This window comes from Stenella coeruleoalba, assembly GCF_951394435.1.
Source record: "Stenella coeruleoalba genome assembly, chromosome: 9".
Lineage (NCBI taxonomy): Eukaryota > Metazoa > Chordata > Mammalia > Artiodactyla > Delphinidae > Stenella > Stenella coeruleoalba.
In genome coordinates this window covers 59,764,006-59,788,290 of record NC_137155.1, presented here as the reverse complement: position 1 = coordinate 59,788,290, position 24,285 = coordinate 59,764,006, and the positions used below count along the sequence as shown (strand labels likewise).

Sequence of the window (24,285 nt, the reverse complement as noted above, 5' to 3'; positions counted from 1 at the left end):
CAACACAGGGGACACGGGTTTGAGCCCTGGTCTGGGAAGATCCCACACACCGCGGAGCAACTAAGCCCGTGTGCCACAACTACTGTGTCTGAACTCTAGAGCCTGTGAGCCACAACTACTGAGCCCACGTGCCAAAACTACTGAAGCCTGCGCGCGTAGAGCCTCTGCTCCGCAACAAGAGAAGCCACCGCAATGAGAAGCCTGCGCACTGCAATGAAGAGTAGCCCCCGCTCGCCGCAACTAGAGAAAAGCCCACGCACAGCAACGAAGACCCAACGCAGCCATTAAATAAATAAATAAATAAATAAATAAAATAAAAAATAAATCTATTAAAAAAAAGACTTTGTGTCCAGTTTAGCTTGAAATCTTCTTATACAAAACAGAAAATAGTTTATTGGCTTAATTTGAAAATGAAAAGAAATTCCAGAAAATGGAATACATTTTGAAGTTAATGATCACCTACAATTCAAAAATAATTACCACTATCATTTTAGCATATGTCAAGTAAGCCTGTGAAGAAAGTAAAGTAACAAGAAAAACCTAACAGATTCTTTCCTAATTCCACAAAGGAAAGAGAACATGTTAAAAACAATATCAGTAACAGCCACTACAGGTATATGCATATCATTATGCATGTACACATGTGTATATGTTTGTAAAGCATATAAAATTATCTTGAATAGGGGTTGACAAACCAAGGCTCATAGGCTAAGAATGGTTTTTAGATTTTTAAAGGGTTGTTAAACGAAAACAAAACCCCCCAACCAAGAAGAGAGGCAACAGAGATCCACAAAGCCTAAAATATTTACTATATTTACTAAAGAAAACATTTGTTCATGCCTGATCTAGAAAAGAGACATGAAACACTTCTGGGGAGCATACAATAGGAAGTTTCCCTTTCTACATAACACACTTAAGAATTATTTTTTGCTTTCTGTTTTACAAAAAGGGGTCATCATTTTTTTAATGACTTTTATTTTTAATTAAAAAAAATGTATCCATTAAAAGGAAGTCACTTTAAAAAGTAAAAAGTGCAACCAAGGACATGTGGGAACCACGGACTCCTGGGCTAAAGTCTCCATATGGGTGAGAAGCCTCCCTAGCACCAAACGAGGGAGACGCCAGAAGGCTCTTGGCCCCCTTGTTTTGGATGCCACCCTGTTCCCACTGCCACCAATGCAGGAAGCATCTCCTATATCCAAATGCCTTTCAATCCTAAGTTTCAGCACTAATGTTCATGTTTGAGGGTTGGGGGTGGGAAGCAACAGTGAAGAGGTAACCTGGAGGTCTTCTCTGAATTATTATTAAATATACAGAATTTGAGAAAAGGTAGTTCCTAAACAAGAGATCAGAATCTACTAGTCTATCCCCCAAATCTACCAAGTAACTCTCGAAACTAAGAGCACTATGACCTTCTTTACTCAGCCTCACCACCACGTCCAACGTTTGCCGGGGTCCTTGTCAGGAGGAAGGCCACCCCATCTTAGCTGCACTCAGGGATATTACCAATCACACTGCCCACACCAGGAAAGGACACACCAGCACTGCCCCATCAGTGGCCTTCTCTCGCTCTCTCTCACTCTTACTCTCTCTGTAAAAGCCATCCAAGTCTACAAAGGGCTTCTGGGACACAAGAGTAGACCCCCACTTATGAGAGCGCAGGGGGGCAACTACTTTTTCCATTTAGCTCAGGAAGAAATCTGTTTTTTTCTTTTTGTTCCACTCTGACATGAAACACACAAAAGGCAACTCTGATATCCATGCTTCTAGGTTAACAATGTGAAAATCACATGGTGAAAACCATTGCATTCTACTTACGTAGGATGTTTTGGATTCGGCATCCCAACAGTCACAGGCATAATGGGCCATCTCATTCTCCATGTGCTGTCGGAAGCGGAGCTTATCTGGAGATACGCCAACCTTCACGAGGTAGAGGTAGATGCGGCCAATGAAATAGCCTAACACTGAGTTGTTAATCACGCCCTAAAAATAAATGAATAGACAACTAAGTAGATAAATAGGCAAGCATCACGCAAGCAAGCATAGAGGAACGAACAAAAACACAAACATTAATGCTTTTGAAGGCCAAGGTACCATTTTCCATTGAGTTATTCATCATCTACTGAAACATTTTTGAAACACAAGGTAAGCCAATTTATCCAGCTTTCAGAACAATCTTAAATACCCAAAATGTGATCTTGGCTATTTTCAAAAGGTTTAACTGTCAAGAGAACAAGCAGATAATAATGGCATCATTATTGGCGTCATCTTTCTACCATACTCACTGGGTCAGCAAAAATTCAGCCTAATACCTCATACCTTCTAAACCTACAGTGCTAAAAATGACATTCATAATAATGGTCCTAAGGAATTGTAAATATATTCCTTCTGAATTAGCAAAAGTCATAAGACATGTTGAGGGGATTTTAATGTACTCTTACCCACTGAAATTTGTGAATCCCACATAGTACATGTAATCTTATATTTTTAGTACAGAAGGATCTTAGAAATCGTCTAGCCCCGTCTCCTAGTCCCTGCAGGGCTCTTTTCTGCAAAACAACTGACAAGTTATCACTCAGCCTCTACTTGAATATTTTCAGACAGGAAGCTCATTGTTCCCAGGGCAATTCATTCCACTCTTAGGCAGCAGCTACCGTTGGAATGTTTTCACTCACTTATTTCTCCAAGCAAATGATCGGAGAAATTCTATTACAGGCAAGGCCTTACCCCAATTGCTATGGGTAATGCAGAAGAGTTTAAAATCCAGAGGGCTTGCTTTCTGTGAGTCAAAATGTCTCCCCCAAAGTATTATATACACTGTTAAAGGTCAGATTGACGGGGCACAGTTCAAACCAAGAACTTTTTTCCAAGTGCTCTGCTAAACATATTTTTCATGTTAGCCCCAATGGTCCACACAGTGGCGTGTTCAGGTAATTTCCTCCCACTATAATAGTGTGTAATAAATACTGTATAAAAACACATACTGTATCAAAATAAAATGCCTGCCAAAATACAATATTTTGTCATCCAGTACACAGAATTTGCTAAGTGCCGAAAACCTGGAATAGGTATAATCTAAATTAAGTTACCTATGGAATCTTACCTGTTCAACAGCATCTCCTAGGCGCATTTTCCGAGCAGACTGTCCGCTGACCTGGGCTTTCGCTGAATACAAATACAGGTGGAGGTCTGCCACATTCTGGAACTTGGGATGGTCTTTCTCACTGGGATCTACAAAGTGCTCAATTTCTGCCATTGTGAATTCTCTGAAAGCCGAAATATAAGGGATAAAAGTTGCACACTTCACTATAAAAGACAATAAACAAAAGCCATTATTTTCAACTTCATTCTACAATGATATAGAATGATACGGAAAACAGTTTTAGAGAACAGATTGATACAGTTTTTTAAAGTTAGGAAAACCTGAGCGAACATCAGACACACACAAAAAATGAGATACTGAATAATGGCTTCCAAATAAAATGATTTTCCTTAAAGCATTAGCAAGTCTTTATAGACGTACACGAAATGAAGCTACTGATTATTTACTTTTCATAGAATGGGAAATTAAAAGTGAATTGAAATTATCCTTTAGCTTTTGTAACAGTGTGATTTCTTCCTTTTTCTTGCTCTGAACAAGTAAATGACTGCTAATGGCACCATACAGCTGGTGTCTTGAGAGTAGCAGCTTCTCAAATAAAGTGTTATTCAAGGCAGAGGACATAAGGCATGAATTGAAAAAGCTAACATCAAGCTAACTGCATAATGATGAAATAAGTAGGCACACAGTAATGGTTTCCCAAAGAGATTTCCCTGAATGGTAATTTAGTAGCTATTGGGTGGAAAAGAGTTTTAAGTTAATTTTAGGAGTCAAAATCAAGTCTCTCTTCTTTAAAACACACACACAATTTACTAGTGCACTTTCATGATTATCTCAGATGTTTAAGAAGTAATGAAAAATTGCTTAAATGGCTCCTAAAAATACATGAAATGCATTGCAAAAGAGTTTTGATTTTGTTTTTTCAATTTTAGTTTTTAATGGTATCCCTTATTTGGTCCAGCAGCACCTATGTCTTGTCTTTCAACAGCTATCAAACATTCTGTGCGCATAGAAATATGAGAGAGAAAAGCATGATGTCTGTCCTCACACAGCTTCCAAGTGGGATGACAGCAACAGAACATCTAAAATAAGGACCTTGTCCAGAATCCCCAAATCATCTGCTGCCAGTCTTTCCATCTGTTCTGGAAGTAATCGCAGCTCAAAGACAGGAGACAGAAATCAACACTAATACTGATTGTATCAGCTGTCTGTTGTCTTTGAGTTCAAAGAGTCTACCTGGAACCCTGGAGATATAAAATAGACACAGGACTAGAAGACAGAGCCAGCCAATCAAAATAAAATTTAATTAAAAAAAATTTCATATGAACAATCCAATGCTCCCAACCTAAATCAAAGGAATCATAGCTATACAAAGACATATCACCTGATAACTCTATGTCAAGAAGAAACACTAAACAAACAAGTCCTAGCCCTACCATGAAACAAAGGCCATGGGGATACTGACTCGTGGAAGGATGAGTGGATTTCCAGCCAGGATCTTGCAGAAGCACATGACAAAACCAACCAAAATCCAGATGGAATATTTTGAACTGAAAGTGACCAAGGAATAAAATGTCAGGAAGCCCCAGGAGACTTTCCCCAGTTAACTCCTGGGATTGCTCCTCTGTTCTGAGCTGGGTTTCCTATTTACCACTTCTTATTCCACAGGCCCCAGGTTTTGCTTTCTTCACGGTCCTTTATAATCATCCAACAGCTACTCTACTTGATGTAAATCGTCTCCAAAACAGTGGCTTTAGACAAGCTCAGTCTCACACAGCTTCCTCAGTATTCTGAAAGCATGCGTGCAGACACTACTGGGACAGAGGGGAAGCCCAGAAGCAAGACGAGAAGAGATACGAAGAAGCCCAGACACTGAGAAATAAAACAGATTTAAGTCTGACAAGTTTTTCATTGTTACAACACCTAGTTAAAGTTTAGGACTATCTCTTCTCTCTGCAGCAAGGTCCAGGAGGGTCCTCCCCACTCCATTTCTCTAGGCTGTGCAAGCTCCTTCCTCATGAAGGTCACTGGGGCTGTGGAAAATACTTTTGGAGTCTAAGAAAGTTAAGTTTACCTATATATCCCATGTTTATATTGAATTTACTACCTTAAGAGATGATATCAGTAAGAAAATGTATAGAAATCTCAAAAAACTTAAGTCATAAATATCTAAGTCATAATAAGTTTCTAAAGAAAAACGTAACTCAGAAGTGCCAGGATGCCTTCCCGCACATTCTGGATACACCTGATGAAGGGAGGTTATTACAATAGAGACAAGAGAGCATCTGAACTAGCATAGATAGCGGTAAGCTTGCTACCTGGACACTGTCATAAAGGTGCCCCAAATATCTGGAGGAACACCATCTGGCTGCTGAAACACCCTCACCCCAATACCAGCAATGTCATCTGCCCTGGACACCTAGAATGGCCCTCCTGCCCTAACCATCACTTCCTCCCCACCTCACCCTACATTCATCTATACCACCACCGCCAGAAAATGCCTCGGTGTAGACAATCAAGATCTTGCCATCCTCAAAACATAAGATGAACAAGGAGAAAAGATCATTTTGGATCAGATGTGAAACTTCAGCTATTCTTCACCCTCCTTCCTTTCCCTTCAAGTCCACTTCAGTCACTCAAAACTGTCCATCATCCCAGAGATTACATTTGGAGCTAACAAACAAACAACAAGTATATAATCACGTAAGAAGGAAAAAGGTTGTTGAAACAGCAAGCTTTTGTTTCCACTTCAATGCCAAAATCATTTACTAATTTCACCAGAAGAATAACATGGGCAGTACCTGACTCGGATCAGTCCAGATCGAGGGGAGATCTCATTTCTGAAAGAATTTCCAATCTGGGCCGCAGCAAAAGGCAACTTTCCTTGGTTGAATTCCAAAAGTCGTTTGAAATTCAGGAAAATCCCCTGTGCAGTTTCTGGTCTCAAGTATCTGGAAATTTAAACAAATCAGTCTGTTATAAAGGAGGAAATTATGTGTTCCAATAAATCTGAAATTCTAGATACAAATCCTAAAAGTCCTAAATATACTATCTTCACACAAAGCTGTATGGGCCCTAAAAATAAAAAGAAGTTTTCGAAATAGAAATTTTCCTCAGTAGCAAACATTCTCAAACAGGTAATAGAGAAGGTATCAGGTGGCTGGCAGGGCAATACCACTGTTAGACATGTCATTTAATTTCATCACTCCAGTGAATCACACACGACCTCTCTTACAATATCTCTAAAACCTCTGATATTCTCCTGACTAATCATTTACTTTGGAGGCAGATGACAATTTTAGATCCTTTTGAAAATAAAGTAAGTATACCTCTGCTGTTAACCTACATATTAAAGCATAACCGTGGAGCTAAAAAGAAGCCGGTATGGGCTGACATTTAACATTAGAGCTCACTCATCACAATCATCACACCATGGCAAGCAATTTTCAGGGTTTTTCATATCATTTTCTTCTTTGTACCCAGAGACACAAAGAAACAGAAAAGTCCAGAATGATCGACTCTTTGTGGTACTTTATATCTTCAGCCAGAGGCCTCTTCTGTATTTCTCCACATTTCAAAAAGTTACAGTCACTCAAATACACCCTGAGAGCCATTGTTTTCTTCTCAATTTCAGAGACAATATTCTGGGCAAAACATCACATAAGAAAGCGCTCCCAACAGCCTACTTCAAAAGAAACGTTTTATGAAAACAACTTTAAAGTAAAGAAAAATTAAAATTTTACTCTCGTCTCACTCTTCTCTTCAACAACTCTTTTCATTTTGTGGTTTTTATCCAAATATAAGTATAGTTACAGTTAATATGTACATTTATTAAGTAGAGTGTACTAAATTATACTTTATACTTTTGTATTTTCTAAAAAAATTGTAAAATTTTCTCATATTTAACAGTTGCAGAGTATTCTACTAAAATAACCTACTTTACTAAAATTTATTTAACCGTCCTGAAACTATGGGATAAATAGGTTATTTCTACTTTTCATTTATACACTCTTGGTAAGTATAGCTTCCTTTCCTTTGAGTTATTTCGTTAGATAAATTCACAGGAGTGGGAAGGCAGGTCAGAGGGCATGCCCATTTTATGACTCTCTGTATGTATTGCCAAAATGAAAGGTTCACCCTTGGCCTCTTTCCACAAAATATCCTAAATCAACCCACTGTCTTATTAAAATAATTCCAATAATACATTCTGTCACAATTAATTTTTATTATTCTTTAGTTTCTACTCCAGGAAATATGATCTATCTAGCTTCATCTAGCAAAACCCATCCTCTTCCCCTAAAATGAGACCATGAGAAAAACATCTGAAGCTATGAGATGGAATACTTTGACTAAGTTTGTTAACAATGGACAAGGAATCTGGACATACAGATTCTTCTTCTGAATCATATTGTAAACTGCTCAGGTTTTCTTTACTCTATCTGTGAAAACCACACTTTAGCTTGAATCAGCAAACTAAACGTATCCTGTCCAACATGGTAGGTCACTAGTCACATGTCTATTTAAATTCTTAAAATTAAATAAATTTAGAAATTCAGTTCCTCAGAAGCACTAGCCCCATTTCAAGTACACAACAGCCCCATGTGGCTAGTGGCTGCCATACTGGACAGCAGATTATAGAATATCTCCACCACTGCAGAAAGCTCCACTGGGCAGTGCTGATCTACAACAAATGGTTTCCAAAGTCTCCTTCGACAGTAAGTTCAATGTCTTTCAAAATCGTTCTTCAACCCTCTCTCCTGCCCTATGCAGCTATAACTCCAAGATGTGATGATCACAGACTTCTGTGTTTATTTTGTGACCAAAAAAAAAATCATCATATATACTAAAAAATAAAAACTATATTCAGAAAGAATTAGAAGAAATAAAATTTAAGAATACATCTGTCATTATTTCTCCTTAATATATTTGTCTATACTTTCTACAAATCACTTTTCAAACATCTTCCTTCATGGCTGATATTGATATTTACCTTTTATTACAAGTAATTTTAATAACTTCATTACATAAACAATAAGTGATACATACCCAGGCATGTTTCCTCCAGGCCCAATGAAGGTCTTGAACATTAAGTTAAAAGGCACTGGAGGGGAAAGATCATTTCCAGTAGTGGGGGATTTTACATTATAGTTCACAAAAAGATCCCCCAGTTCTTGCTGTCCATAGTTATCGAGCTAAAGAATACATCAAGAAAATGATCAGTGTAAAAGACAGAAAAAACAAGGCATACGATAAAGTATTATATATAAAACCCCATCCATCATTAAAATTCACCCAAAATAAAACCATCAGAATTAACCTAACCTTCAAGATATTTACATTAAACCCATAAACAGTTTATACTCTTTCCATTTACCAACAGAGAAATGGAGTATCTTTCTGGGACCGACCTAAAATTCACACGCATACCATTGAAAGATACAACGATACAATGAAAGATAAGGTAAAATACCTCTTGTTCAATTATAGTAGTTACTGGTTGGCAAGAATCTGAATCACATAAATAAGTTTTCACAGTTGAATTTTACTACTCTGTACACTTAAGAGCCAGGTGCACTTCCCTGTCTATTAATTAAATGTGCATGTAACTTTCCTTTCCCACCAGATATTAAGTTCCTTGAAGGTAGAAGCTGTGTCTTATTCACTTCTGCATTTTCCAGGGCACTGCATATCCTATACATTGATATCAATGCCAAACCCTCTAAAATGATATATGAGCTCCAATTCAAAACCTTCAAATGACTATGACCAACCATCTAATAGTAAAGAATATTTAAAACTTAAAAAAAACACTTCTAATAGAAATAAAATAATTAGATAAATCAACTAATGAGTGATGGCATGTGGGATCAGAAAAACCAGGGTAAATCACCCAACTCTACCACTTATGGGTTGTGTGATTCAGGATCAAGTTCCAACCTAATCTCTCTGAGCCTCAGTTTGCTTATCTGTAAAATGGGGAGAACAGATTCTACCTCACTTCTTAACCACAGAGGGTGAATCAATGCCTTTTATTTATTTTTAAAAAATTTTTTATTTATCTATTTATTTTTGGTTGCATTGGGCCTTCATTGTTGCTCAAAGGCTTTCTCTAGTTGCGGCGAGCGGGGAGCTACTCTTTGTTGTGGTGCGCGGGCTTCTCATTGCCGTGGCTTCTCTTGTTGCAGAGCATAGCCTCTAGGCACGTGGGCTTCAGTAGTTGTGGTGCACAGGCTTCAGTAGTTGTGGCTCGCGGGCTCTAGAGCGCAGGATCAGTAGCTGTGGCACACGGGGCTTAGTTGCTCCGCAGCATGTGGGATCTTACTGGACCAGGGCTTGAACCCATGTCCCCTGCATTGGCAGGTGGATTCTTAACCACTGTGCCACTAGGGAAGTCCGTCAATGCCTTTTATGTTTTTTTAATTTTTTTTTAAGTTTATTATTTATTTTTTGCTGCATTGGGTCTTTGTTGCTGCACGCAGCTTTCTCTAGGTGCAGCGAGCGGGGTCTACTCTTCGTTGCAGTGGGTGGGCTTCTCATTGAGATGGCTTCTCTTGTTGAGGAGCACGGGCTCTAGGCGCACGGGCTTCAGTAGTTGTGGCTCGCGAGCTCTAGAGCGCAGGCTCAGTAGTTGCTCCACGGCATATGGGATTGTCCCAGAACAGGGCTCGAACCCACGTCCCCTGCATTGGCAGGCGGATTCTTAAGCACTGCGCCACCAGGGAAGCCCCCTCAATGCCTTTTAGATAAACTATCATGCTTCATAAAGCTAACAAGGAGTCACAGGCACTAACAGGTCCAGAAAATGCCATTATGTGCTGAAGCAACAGATGCACCTCTGGCCAGGGAATCCACTGAGGCCATTTCTGAGTATCAGGCCATTTCCATGGGTTCCTAACATTTCACTAAAGATTAAATTGACAGCTATATACAACTGACCCTTGAACAACACGTAAAACTTATAGCTGAGCCTCTATAACTGCAGTTCCCCTGCATCTGCAGATTCAACCAACCACAAACCGTGTAGTACTGTAGTATTTGCTACTGAAAAATAGCAGAGTGTAAGTGGACCTAAACAGTTCAAACCCACGTTGTTCAAGGGTCAACAAATGATACAATATGGCAAATCAAAACCCAAACTGTTCTCCTGGAACATGTATCTGAGATGAAACAGAAAGTGCTCAAACTATAAATTATGACTTAACAAAACAACTAATTACTTCCTGTCTCTGACAATTTATTTGGAAATGAACAAAACTGTTAAGATCAAGGACACTCAAAGACATGTGCACACAAAACCTTAATAAGTCTAAAATTCTGAACGGGAAACAGAATAATTTAAGGGTAATTTGAGGTGCTTTTTATTTCTTCTTTCTTATAAAGGTCATACCGTTGGAAAAGGAAGGAAATGAGAAATGAGGGTGTGGCCATAACAGTATCAAAGAACAAGAATTGATTTTCTAAACCATGAGTAACAACACTAAAGCAATGAGCTTCAAGCAAGGGATAAAATATACTTCACAAGGTTCAAAATAAATTGGCAGATGAGTCAATAGCCAGATTAAGAGGTTTTTCAATTTAAATGAGGAAGGAGAAAATTTCTCAGCTAATGTTGGAAAGCTAGATACCACAGAGGAAAATCAGCATGTTTAAAAAAATTAGGGCGACAGTGGAGAAGTATCCAGTAATTTTCATGAGAGAAAAGCAGAGTTAGAGTCCTACATTCAGCCTCATTTATATACCAATGTAAAGAAAAAATATATAAACACAGCACTGGTGGTTGTTTTCTTTTATCCAAGGAAGTAAAAGAAGTTTAAGAGGTGAGCCCTGGTGGACCTCATGATCAAATATGGTGCTGGAGAAATGTACTTTGCATAAAAGGATGGATGAGGTGAGAAAGCAGCAACATCCACATACAGGCATGTTCAACTTCCTGGGGCAAAGGTGTGCAGTTTTCATCATATTTTTAATGTAGTATGTGACCTAAAAAAAGGATAAGAACTACTTCTGATATAGAAGGTATTTCTGCACTTGGTAAAAGTCAGAATAGACGATCTCAATGCCTTTCCTAAAACTTGTCAACTTCAATACAAGTTATAAAACTAAAGGTCTACAGGAAAAGCAGGGGTCTGCTCCATCAGGTTCTAAAAAGAAGCATGTAGTCAGGGACAGTGCAACCAGAAGCAGATCAAGTGGCTGATGAGACAGTGCTCATATAGATATCTGCCCTAAATCTCCACACTGAACGCTATCCATCATTAGACACTGTCCTGGTTTTTGCTATTAAATCCAGAAAACTGGTTTCCAAGGAGAGAGAACTAATTTCATGCCTATTTACATTGACTTGCTAGTTTGACAGAAATAAAGGTTAGCCACAAAAGGCTGACAGAGAAGAAAATAAAAATGCAAAAAGAGATGATATGAGGGACAGAAGGTAAACTCTCCTTTTTTTACTATTGTGACCAGGTCAGCACAATATGGAATTCAACAGTTATCAAATGCTGAAAGACAGACAGCACCTACCTGGGTTATTGCGATCTCTCAAGTACTCACCTGGGCCAAGACACTTTCCATCTCTGATTTCTTCTCAGCAGAACACTTCTTATCAGACATCAATTTCTGTAAATGAGCTATATAAGAACAAGTATTAGTACATGTCAATTTCAATCAATGGGAAAAAGGACAATGTACTTTTTTAAAAAATTTTATTTATGTATGTATGTATGTTTGGCTGTGTTGGGTCTTCGTTTCTATGCGAGGGCTTTCTCCAGTTGCGGTGAGCGGGGGCCACTCTTCATCGCGGTGTGCGGGCCTCTCACTGTCCCGGCCTCTCTTGTTGTGGAGCACAAGCTCCAGACGCGCAGGCTCAGTAGTTGTGGCTCACGGGCCTAGTTGTTCCGCGGCATGTGGGATCTTCCCAGACCAGGGCTCGAACCCGTGTCCCCTGCATTGGCAGGCAGATTCTCAACCACTGCGCCACCAGGGAAGCCCCAGGACAATGTACTTTTGAGTTTCAATGTTGGGCAGGCAAAAAAACGAAACTAAGGATAATGTTCTTAATTTATATGAATCCCATGGTTGATTTTACAGGGACAGTCATGATATTGTCTTGATTCTTTCCATGACTTAGAACTTCTAATTATCTGTATATAACTTTCTTTGTCAATAAGGGACTTGTTCTGCATACTTAAGATCTGTGCACTTTACTCTTTGTATGTTATGTCCCAAGAAAACATTTAAAAACTTGAGAAAAAAGTTTAATCCAAACCCTTTGTTTTGATCAATCCTACTTGAAAGGTTATTTATCTGAGATGAAGAACCATACCTTTCAATAGATGGTCAGCACGAAAACACTCTCCATTTTTTACATCTTTCACCATGAAGTCAGCAAATTTGTCTACATGGCCAGAAGTCCTAAGTTAATAAATGCCAAGCCAATTAGTCATTTTCATACAAATTAACCCATAAACTTTACCTTATAAGACTATCTCCCTTCTATATATTTATCCAAAGTTTACATCTGTATATCTGAAAGATGGAAGCTCCCATATCTATTATGAGATATCCCATGGTAGATAAAAATGTACACCAAAGAAAATTCTTCCTCAAATCTATTCCCACCCTCTCCCCAACTTCTTCCTCCCCTTAGGAAAAAAAATACTAACTAGATTACACTTTTCCACAAATTGTCATAAAGTCTGTGCTACTTTGCAGAATCAATAAATCCATGCCTATCCCATTATTATTACTGATCTAAGCAAAGGCCAAAACCATAGGGAATTTGACTAGCCAAGACTTTGTGATAACTCAGTATAGACACTGAACCTCAAGGAAAGAGTTTTCTGCCACCGAAACCTGGTTGGACACTGGCATCATCTCTGTACAGCTATTAGTGGGGCAAGTAGTTAAAGAATAGGCTGTCCTGATCCATCATCAAGAATTCAACTTGTTTTAATTGGCTGAAATTAGGAGAGAGCCTAAACTATACAAATAGCGAAAAATAGCTCTTTAACAGGCAACATTAAATGAATGAAGTGATGCGATACAAAATGTAAGAATTCCTCTTTCAGTTTCGTATTTGAGAAATCCTGACTTGCTTTCAACAACGTTGGTAGGAATAATCTAAATTTCTGCATTGAAACATCAATACAGATAGTAGCATTTGATTTACAATATATACACACCTTTGCCCAGAGCTTCTATGAATTTATACTAAGGAAATAATCAGGATATACATAAAAACTCATCTATTGGGATGTTCAATGTAATCAAACATAAGAAACAACTTAAATGCCTACCCTCATGCACTAGTTAAGTAAATTATGGCACGTAATTAAAAATACTTTAGAAGAATACTTAATGACATAATGTTCACCTATATTATGTGAAAAAAAGCACTGTGCTACTAAACGCACATGAACTTAAAAAGACAGAAAGGATAAATACAACATTTTTAACACGGCTACCTGTGGGCAATGAGTATATATTTTCTTTGTTTTTCTTTATTTTCCAGATTTTCACAATGAACATGGGTAGTTTTTTTGAATCAAAAAGTTACTTAAGTATGCATATTCAAGAATGTCAACCCTCAAAGTAGAGACCTTACTTTAAAACTGGCTCAGGGGTGAGCATGGTGCAGTCAATCTCCAGAATCTGTTCCTCTTGGATAAAGTGCTGCCTCCACGTCTGAATAATATTGTTTTTCAAAGCACATCCAACTGGCCCAAAATCATAGAGACCACTAACACCTGCAAAATATGACAGGAAAACGGGTACTCTACCTTGTCACTCTGCACGAATCAAAGCAAGCAGATGGGAGAAACTGATACTTGTAAGACTTCACATACTCCCTAAAGATGTATTCAAGTCAACACTTCAAATCCCTTAACACCGAAGCGCCTTATTTCCAGGTAGCTGACAGAAGTAAAACTAAAATGGTCTTACTCCATTAACTGCAGTATTTCCATATTTGAAATTTCAAGTAGGATTAGCAAAAAACTAAAAACAAAAGAAGTTCCTCCATATGTAAGAAACAAAATGAAAAAGCAGATTACAGAAATAAGAAGATAATTTGCTGCATCAGCTGAATAACAATGATCTCAAATTTTAGCACCCAATTCTCTAATTTATTCTTGGGTATTTGAGCCACTATTTAAACCTCAAGAAGTAAGACATTTAGAGATCTGCTCAGACTAAAACTCAAATCAAGTTTCAGTGGCAAAGTACTGAAAGTCTAATATTGTTGCAGTAATCTCCGTTAACTATGAAAAATATCAGTGAATTATACTTGTCTACATAAATTCATACAGTGTTCAGAAAGATGTAGAGATTTATCTGCATAGCCATGAAGAACGTTTTCTCCTGGCAGTTGCCATAATGAATAATCTAGAAAGTATGGTTTACCACTGCCCTTGTGGGGAGCGGCACAGTACAGTCAGCCAGTGCTAGAATGGCCCTCTACTGCTCTCAGGTCTTCACTGGCATTTTAAGAAGGGTCTGATATGTACATGGACACATCAAACACTTAATATCTGGGCCTCTCCAAATTCCCTAAGTCTTAATGGAAAAACGCTATCTCCAAAAATAAATAGGGTTGAGGGAAATAAGAACTGATATCATGCCAAATGAATGACTCTAAACAAATGAAAGCAAGATATCTATCCCCTGCTTTGTGTGACCTGAAACTATTAGATATCAAGCAAGCTGTGGTTTTGATTTAAGAACAATATTAAAGCCACTAACAACACAGTTTTTCTTTCTCTCATTAATCCCCTACCTCCATAAATAGCAAAAGCTTGATCGTAGAAAAACCTCCTCTTCAGGGTATCTTCCATTTTCGCTCTGTCTACAACATCATCTTTGGGCTGTAACGCTAGCTCCTGTAAGGGATTTTTAAAGAGAAAATATGTGATTGAACGAGTGAATGGGAATTTCAATTTATACATGTGAATTTGCTTTATTCCTCAGCAGAATTCACTATAAATTTATCAGACAAGATTTTGATACCCTTAAAACAAAAGAAACCTTAGGGTTTTTTTCCCCTTTGAGTTACAGAAAAGATACTTTTACTTAATTATTTAGGAAAGTATACGATCATTTCCAAGATTACAAGACTAAGCTTACTTAGATGCAGATACTGATAAGCAATATCTGAATTTTTAGTGGATCCCTGTAGCAAAATAGCGACTTAAAACTCCAAACAGGAAATTCCCTGATGGTCCAGTGGTTAGGACTCGGTGCTTTCACTGCCAGGGCTGGGTTCAATCCCTGGTTGGAGAACTAAGATCCCACAAGCCATGCAGTGCAGCCAAAAAAAGAAAAAACTCCAAACGATTTCAGTTTGTTGATGGGACGTTTATAATTTGAAAAGTTTGGAAGCAGGTATCAGGTGACTAGAACTTTTCCTTAAAAGAAAATAATTTAAAGCAGCATAACCATTATTTGCAGGTATAGGAGAATTCAATAAAGAACACAATGTCTTCCAGGGAAATTCATGAAACATAACCAGTCTAGGATCTGAGTCTGGGGGGAGAAGGGGTAGGTCAGGGTTGAGGAAGGCTTTGTAGAGAAATTTTGAATTACACGTTGAAAGGATGAAGAAGGAGTCTGCCAAGTAGAGGGGGAGGAGAGGAAGGCATACTGGATAAATAGAGATAAAGCAAATGTTACTTGTTCAGAAACTTTTCTAGGTCTCTCCTGCCCAAAGAGACTAAATAAAGATAAACAATCCTATACCTACTTACATTCCTTTTTGAGGCTCCTGAGACTCACCTTTGCTTCCAGAACCCTCTTCCGGGCTTTGAGCTCAGCTACTGCTTTGTCTACATCGACCTGGGGTGCTTTATCTTCTTTCAGTTTTCGCACAAGATCTCCCTAGCCAACAAAGAGAATCTGTATTCACAACTGGTTTCAGAAGTCAAGAAAAGTTAGGAATGGGTTTTTAAGCATGCCTTTTAAAAAGTATCCGTGTAAGAATGAGGAAATTCAAATGTTTATTATGTGAAAGTTCATTATGAATAACTGTAGGTCGTTGCCCTCAGCATTTATAATCTAGCAGAATATCCAAATACAAGTACATAAATAACTATGCTTGCAGGGTGATTATTACTGGTTTGTTTGTTTTCTTTGTGGGGAGGAGACAGATGGTGGAGAGAAAAGCATTGATAAAAAGTAAAGAGCAAAAAAAAAAAAAAGTAAAGAGCAATATAACTACTGAGAACACAGAAGAACCAATAGACTACCCTCTCCTTGAATCCCTCTCCTTTCTTGCATACAAAAAAATGACTATCTTAGTTTTCCGCTTACTTCTCTGACCATTTCTTCTCAGTCACTACTGGCTAATCTTCCTCTGCCCTTTATTGTTGGAATTTTTTCCTTGCTACTTTCTTTAGACTACTTTATTCACTTCCAACAACCCTGTACACTGATTTTATTACAGCAATGTGGTGGAATAGGCAATCTGAGAAAACAAAACACTATCACACGGTCTGGGAAACTTCAAGATGAGAAATTAAAGTTATCAAATTAATAGAGCCCTTGGGTGCCCAACAGAAGCAACTGCTCTCTAAAGGAGTAGACCTTCCATAGGCCTTTCAGGATTTTCACAGATTAGGGTTACCAAAATAATAAGCACTAAACTCAAAATTTAAAAATCCATGAGGAAAGAAGCCACCATGTGTGAGACTCAGCAGAAATGACAAATAACAAAATTAGATCCTTTAAAAGTATTAGAATGACCAAATATACTTTTTAAATGCTCAAGATGTTTAAACTAAAATAAAAGGAGGAATCAACAACATGAGCAAAGAACAAGAGAATATCAGAAACAATCAGGGGACTTGAAAAAGAACCATACAGATGATCTGGAAATAAATCACTGAAGTTCAAAACTCACTGGACAGTTTAAATAGCAGATCAGACACAGGTGAAGAGAGAATTAGTGACCTAGAAGAACGACCTAAAGAAATTATCCATGGATAATTTCCATCCCATGGAATGTAGCAGAGAGACAAAGTTGAAAATACAAATGAGGTAATGAGACACAGAGAAGAGAATGGAAATGGGATAGATGTCCTCCTTATTCCCCTCTGTACTTTCAAACTAATTCCTCTTTTCTCCTTCTAAAACTCCAGCTCCTTTGAGGAGCCTGTCATCAACCTTTCTCCCTGTTGTTGATATTTTCTAAGCTCCTGCCTATTTTCCCTCATTCAATGAGTCCCCCTCTCCTGCAATTCATTCTACTTTAGAATGTCCCAGTTAGGGGTGAAAAAGCTGTTTAAAATGATCTCAACCTAGAGCCTAACTCTGCTTATATACCATGAGAAGAATTTTCCCAGTTTTAACATACATGAATTCTCCAGGAATGCACCCAGGAAAATGTAATTTAAAGCAAGACTAAAATCAACTATACTTCAGTTTTTTTAAAAAAAGGAAAATTGTACCTTGCTTTGTTCAGAATTTTACAAAGTTGTTATTATTTGAAATAAAAAACAAACCATGTGACCACAGGCTATGCTGCCATCCTGAGTAAACAATACGGTATACCTTTATCAATGCGCACTTAGAGCAACTGCATTCACAGTAAACCTACGTAGAGGTATAAGCATCTGCTTAATTCAATATAACTTCCAGTGGAGTCATACCCCCAAATCTACATATTAAAATAATATCATTTTATTATAAATTACTTTTTATTTATTTGTATTACATTTAGAGCATTATGCATACACATATCTTTCTTTAATTTATGTAGATATTTCATATGAATTTCATTACAGGGTAGTAATGGAGAATTCCAAAATATCTGGTGTAAAAGGGTACACTGGGTCTGATATAGTTGAGAACCACTGAATTGGTTCTTCCTCTCAATCTCTTACTGTGTACAAATAAATCTGGTCTGTTATTATACTAGCAGTTTTTATTCTATTATCTTGACCTCTCTAGCTAAAGCAACATCCTTAGTCACCTTCTAACTTTAACTTCTTTATTACACGTACAATACCTGAAATCACCCTATCAATTGATTGGCTTCTTTATTTACACACATTTTATCTGTCCCTGTCATTATAAAGCAGGCTCTTTTAAGACAGGAACTCCGGCATGTCAATTCTGGCACTCAAATATTTGTTGCCTGCTATCACAACCTAAACCTAGCACAACGCTAAGCACTTAGTACTTGGTAAATATCTACTGGCTTATTCTTTACTCATTCAGTGGTTCTTTTCCCTTCGTCTACCCGTCAGAACACTTATCTCATAAATGTTCACTGACAGTGCTTTTTGATGGGGATAAGAACCTTGTGAGGGTCTGTGTTCTGAAAAGAGAGTGGCAAGCAGTTCTTTTTGAATGTCTTAAAGAAGTAAGCAAGCAGTTCTTTTGAATACCTACCCTGATGTGTCAAGTATTGGCACTCCCATATTTTCTTTTGGAGCTTTTCAAAGGACACTGGGTAAGCAAGGCCACAAGTAGGTAAAGGTAAAGGTAGGAAGAATTTAAAATTTTTAAAATTAAAATTAGTTTTCCTGAATCATTTTTCTGTCTCTTAAAGTTCAGGCACACAATCAGGCACACATACATTCAAGGATAGGCTAGCTATCAACAGAAGCAGTGGGAAAGTGAGGATTCCTACACTGAGTTAATCATCTCTAAAAAATCTCAGTGAATTAAGGAAATAATTGTGTTTATTTTGAATAATGGAATAATTAAAACCATGATTTATAATGATTTAATTGTGTAAACAAAAGAATTGGAGGTGATCGAAACATGGAAAGTAAGTACTTAAGGATTCCTAATTTCTAATTATTTTCTTCCCTCTTTCTTCACCACCAACTATAGTGTGTGTGTGTGTTGAACGAAACCGATGTGAAACATCATCAATATTTCTAAATTACCTTTAAGAAACATCATCTAGAAGCTTAATTCCTGTATAAATTCTTACCATAAAGACATATATTAGAACTAAGAGTCTGTGATTATAAAGCAGAATACTTATTAGGTGAGAAATCACTTCAAGGGATCTTTTTCATGCATCCTTCATATATATCATGATGCATATTCAGTTGGCCAAGGAAAAACAAGAAAACATTTCCTCACCTTTTTAAGATGTTTGGCTTTACACATGGGCCTAGAAGGTTCTTGTTAAGATTAAAAAGTTAATTTCAGATTTCCAAGTTTTATAACCATTGACAAAAACTTCATAAACTTATCATTTGTCCTCTGTGGATTAAGCAACAGTTTTAATGGGCACTCTCAGTTCAGAAAATCAAAGCAGAGAAAAATCCAGGGCTCTAAAATTTCCCAAAATTGAATTTTATTATTGGCCACAAATACTATCAGTTGCTTTTTGAAGTGACAGTCTCACTTCACTCATTTTCCGGAACCCAAGACTGAATAACAATTTTTTGTCAGACATTTTAGAGTGTTTCATTCTTGCAACTCGAACAATCATAAGTGCTCTTCCTCAGGCAATCATCATACGTGGGTATGCTTTATGCATACTTCCCATTTAGTCACACAGAATATTAAAAAGATGTGTGCACAAAGGTCCGAATTTAATAAAATTAATAATTCTTATTGGGACTTCCCAGGTGGTGCAGTGGTTAAGAATCAGCCTGCCAATGCAGGGGACACGGGTTCGATCCCTGGTCCGGGAAGATCACACATGCCGCGGAGCAACTAAGCCCATGCGCCACAACTACTGAAGCCCACTCACCTAGAGCCTGTGCTCTGCAACAAGAGAAGCCACCACAATGAGAAGCCCACACACCGCAAGAGTAGCCCCAGCTCACCGCAACTAGAGAAAGCCCGTGCACAGCAACGAAGACCCAATGCAGCAATAAATAAATAAATAAATATTTAAAATAATAATAATAATTCTTACTGCTTTTTCAAGGATACTCTAAAGCAAAACTGAGGTTTTGTTTTGTTTTTTGGTTTTTTTTAAAACACGTGAGAGTGTGGCAGAGAATATAATGACTTGGCTTAGTATCCCTGACTTGATTAGTGCTCAGGGCCAGCAGTTCTACTCACCATGCTTTGCACCATCAGTGCAAATGTCAACACAGTGTAAAATGCAAATAACATTCTTAGTTTTATTATAAAAATGGTTTTGACCTTGGAGACCTCCAAGAATTTGCAGACCACACTTTAAGAACCACTGCCCTAGAGCAATAGTTCCCAAACAAGATACTCCAGGACAAAGTTTTCACCAATATGCAGTAAAAGGGGGGAAAAAAAGAAAAAAAAAAGACAATGTATTAGACCTTTTTTCAAAGCTAAACCTGCTAAATATAAAAGACTGTTCTTTATTCTGAGTTATGGTCTGTCCTTTCTTTGGTATTAAAATACACTTTCTTTTATGAAATGAAAGGGGAAATAAGATGGTAGTTTGTTGATACATTTCAGTCAATCAACAAACCAAATCATTAAAAAACAGCATCCACGTAGCATAGCAGATTGGGAAATTTATATGAAATACATATTTATCGGAAACACATGCCACTAACAAGACCAGTTATTAAGCACCTTAAAAAATCCCACTCCAAGGATGCCTTCAACTGCACAAACTTCACAGTGGAAGTATGTAGAATGAGAAGAAGTGACCGTGTGTCTCATTTCCTCATATAAGCAAACAAACAAACAAACAAAAAAACCAAGGAAAAAAAACGGTTTAACTAGATGATCTTTAAATTCCCTTCCAACTGACCCTGGAATCAGTGCGATTCAAAGTTCCAGGTAGTTAACTAATATATGTGTGGTCCTGGAAAAGTACGGAAAAAAACAAAAACTAACTTACATAAACTAACTTACATATTCAAAAAATACCTTGAAGTACCAAAAAACTAACAATCAAGCCAACATAAACAATACACAAGATAGTAATAACATCGGAAGGCTATTCCATCATCAAAGTTTACTTCAGTTAACTAGTTCCACAGTCTTACTACAGATGGATAATTTGCACTGCAGTTCCAGGCTAACGTGGCAGAGGGAGGGGTTTGGGTGTATGTTTTTCCAAATTAGATGTATTCTCCCTTCTAAAGTGAAGTGAAAAAAAAAAAAAGTTGAGAGTTAGAGAAAAGACAAAGGAACCACACCTAATTTCATTTGGGAAGGGTGGGTGGAGGGACATGGAGAATAAGCATTCACAGAGCTTTGGTATCAAGAATAAAGAAAAAATTAAGCCCATAGTGAAATTTCAAAATAAAACACTACTGAATCAGTCAGGCTCAAACTAGAAAGAAGTAGATAAAGTGGCAGAATTTGCCGAATTTTCGGCAGCTCTGCCCCAATGAATTATTTCCGAGGGAGGGATCCACCCTCCATAGCTAAGGCAAGTTATTGCATCAGGCGCCCGTGCAGGAGAAACCCATTCGGTGTTCACTACTAGGTCATCAATCCTCGGGGTCCTATTCCGAGCTTTTGGCTCTACCTGACTGGATGTGAGAATCCCTTTGAAATAATCTTTTCCTTGTCCTCTCTAAATTCTGACACTCATGCAGTGCCCTAGGAAAAGGAGGCCTGTATTAGATCACCAAGCTCTCCAGCCCATGAAACCTCCCTCCCTTCCGCAAAATCAAATTTCAAAATGTTCCATACGAAGGATGGCTGACTTCACCGAGTCACTCAGGGACATTTACAGCTTCCCACGTTTACGATCTGAAAGCTCACTCATTCTGGGGAACCCAGAAAAGGTGACAGAAGTGAAGGACGATCAACTCACATTATTAGAAACGAAAAAAAAAAAAGTTCAACACCTCCCCACATCCACGTTTCAACTATTTTTATTTCCTCAACGGACCATTCTGCTAACTAAGCACCGAATGAAGGAAGATGTCAAGGAGGAAACACTATTCAAAGCATCCTGAAGATTAAAAAACAAGAGTCAGGCAGTGAGAAGAGGAGAACCCGCAGCTTCGGCACGTAATTGATCAGGGAAGAATTAGGAATCTCGCCACCCAGGAAGCACAAAGAACACAGCAGGGACTGGAAATCTTCAGTTGAGGCTATTGAGCTAGGACAGGAGGAGAAGCAAAGGGTCACAGATCCCAGCGCCATCGGAGAAGCAAGTGGTACGGGCAGTAACAAGGATTGGGAAGGGAGAACAGATCGCATGAGGAGGGAGGCAGAACGTCGAGGGATCCGAGGAAATCACCCCAGGAGAGGGGAGGACAGGGGTCCACCGGAGGGAAGGTGGCCGGCGCACGCGGGGACTTGGGTCCAACGTGGGGAAGGCGAGGAAGATGCCTAGAAACCAACGGCTTCCAGAGAATGAAGGAGAGGGATAATCGGTGAGGTGGACCGGTGCCCGGGGAAGAGAGAGAGAGGAGGAGAAGGAGGGGACCAGGGAGAGGAGAGCCGGGGCTGAGGGGAAGGCGAAGAATGCCGGTACCTGCTGGCGCACCGCTAGCCTGAGAGGTGCCAGCACCTCCTCAGCCCCCGCACCATCCATGCTGCTCCGGGAGGCGGCAGCGGGGAACGAGGTCGGGGCGCGGGCTGGCTTGCTGATGGGCCGGCAGGGCAGAAGAGGAGGCCGGGCCGGGAGCCGGGGCAGCGGCGACAGCAGCAGAGCGGCGCGGGTGGCTCTAAGCAGCGCCGGGCGCAGAGAGGGCATGAGATCGCTGCCCTGGGAAGTCCGGAGGGGGCGGCGGCGGAAGCGGCGCGCGCGGCCAGGCCGGGTGCATGATGAAATCGCCGCGTAAACGCCGCGGTGCGCGCGCAGCCGCACATTCCCCACCCCCGACGCGGCGTCGGGTCGCCACCAGCCGATTCGACACAAAATCCCGGAAGGACCCGGAGTCCCTCAGAGCCCCGAGAGGGCTTACCCCACAGTGGGCGCACGGGAGGGCTGCGAGGTCCCAGGTAGAACCCCCCCCCCCCCCCAGCGAACAGATTTGCACGATTATGCGTCAGTGGGCCTTCAAGGACGCAGCTCCATCCGACACATGCTGACCGAAACTCACGAGGACCTTCAGAGCACAGGCTTGTACAGGGGCACTGACGCCCTGGCTGACCGACGGGAGTACACACTTCTGTTTGTGTTCTTTCGCCCCCTGGTTCTTAAAGGCTCATTAGACATCACATCAGATAAGGACTTAGACTCAGTGTTGCTCAGCTCAGATGATCCTCCGATAAGGAAACAGATCGAGAGGTTAATGATTTGCCCACCTTCACCCATCCATGCCTTCCAATGTCAAGACAAAAGTTGGGGAAAGGAAGGGGAAGAATGACGGGCTTTTTGGAGAAGATCAGTGCTGACCAGCCTTTGAAGGGCGAACAAGATTTGAATCAGCAGAGATGAGGAAAGTCTGGGAAAAGATAATGTGCCAGAGAGTGGAGATGAGTGTCCAGGTGCCTGGGATTCCCTCTGCCTGGCCTTGCTTCAGCTGACCTCCCTCTTGTAGTTAGGCCCCCGCTGATGGACCCTCCGGAAATGGCTTCTTCCCTCCCTCCTGCCCCAAGGGCGGGTTGGCTGCAAAAGCTGGATTCCCTTTCTACAGAGGGAATAGAAAAATAAAGAATGTATTAGTTATAGAAATAGCATTGCACACACCCACCAGAATGCCTAAAATGGAAATGATGGAAAGTGCAGTGATGCTCTGGGACTCTCGCACACAGCTGAGAGGAATGTGGATTTGTACAGCCACTTTGGAGAACTCTTTGACAGTGGCTACTGAAGCCAACCATACACACCTTATGTGTGACCAGCAGTTCCACCCTAGGAGTATACAAGAGTAGACAAGCTCAACAGAGTTAAGTCACCTTTCCCAGAACTGTGAAATTTCATATTCTCTTCCTGTTCCGGTTTGTGGTTCTGGAGAAGTACACACAATTTCCCATAAGCAGAGCAGGTACAGAAGGACCTTCTGCAATATTAAACAATTTGTATTTTTAAAACTTTTATTTCAAGATTTGATATTTACTAATCAGAATTTTTATTTGGCTTTATTTTAATAGGTAATTTAAAAAATTTTAATTGAAGTATAGTTGATACACAATATTATATGTTACAGGTGTACGAGACAGTGATTCACAATTTTTAAAGGTTATACTCCATTTATAGTTATTATAAAATATTGGCTATGTTCTCCGTGTTGTACAATATATCCTTGCAGCTTATTTTATACCTAATAGTTTGTACCTGTTAATCCCTTGCCACTATATTGCCCCTCCCCCTTCTCTCTCCCCAC

At 39.3% G+C, this 24,285-nt stretch overlaps 1 protein-coding gene across 1 annotated transcript in view; it reads right to left on the bottom strand.

Moving 5' to 3' along the window:
- The window catches only part of GARS1 (glycyl-tRNA synthetase 1), a 40,288-nt gene extending 17,505 nt beyond the window's left edge, over positions 1-22,783 (bottom strand). Inside the window, exons 1-10 of the mRNA XM_079931762.1 lie at positions 22,488-22,783; positions 15,869-15,970; positions 14,874-14,976; positions 13,704-13,845; positions 12,423-12,511; positions 11,651-11,727; positions 8,147-8,292; positions 5,902-6,051; positions 3,104-3,266; positions 1,819-1,983 (exon numbers count right to left, since the gene is read on the bottom strand). Of these exons, the coding sequence (XP_079787888.1) occupies positions 1,819-1,983; positions 3,104-3,266; positions 5,902-6,051; positions 8,147-8,292; positions 11,651-11,727; positions 12,423-12,511; positions 13,704-13,845; positions 14,874-14,976; positions 15,869-15,970; positions 22,488-22,709 (1,359 nt within the window). The 5' untranslated portion in view covers positions 22,710-22,783. The remainder of the gene's footprint in view (positions 1-1,818; positions 1,984-3,103; positions 3,267-5,901; positions 6,052-8,146; positions 8,293-11,650; positions 11,728-12,422; positions 12,512-13,703; positions 13,846-14,873; positions 14,977-15,868; positions 15,971-22,487) is intronic.
- Between the last annotated feature and the right edge of the window lie 1,502 nt (positions 22,784-24,285).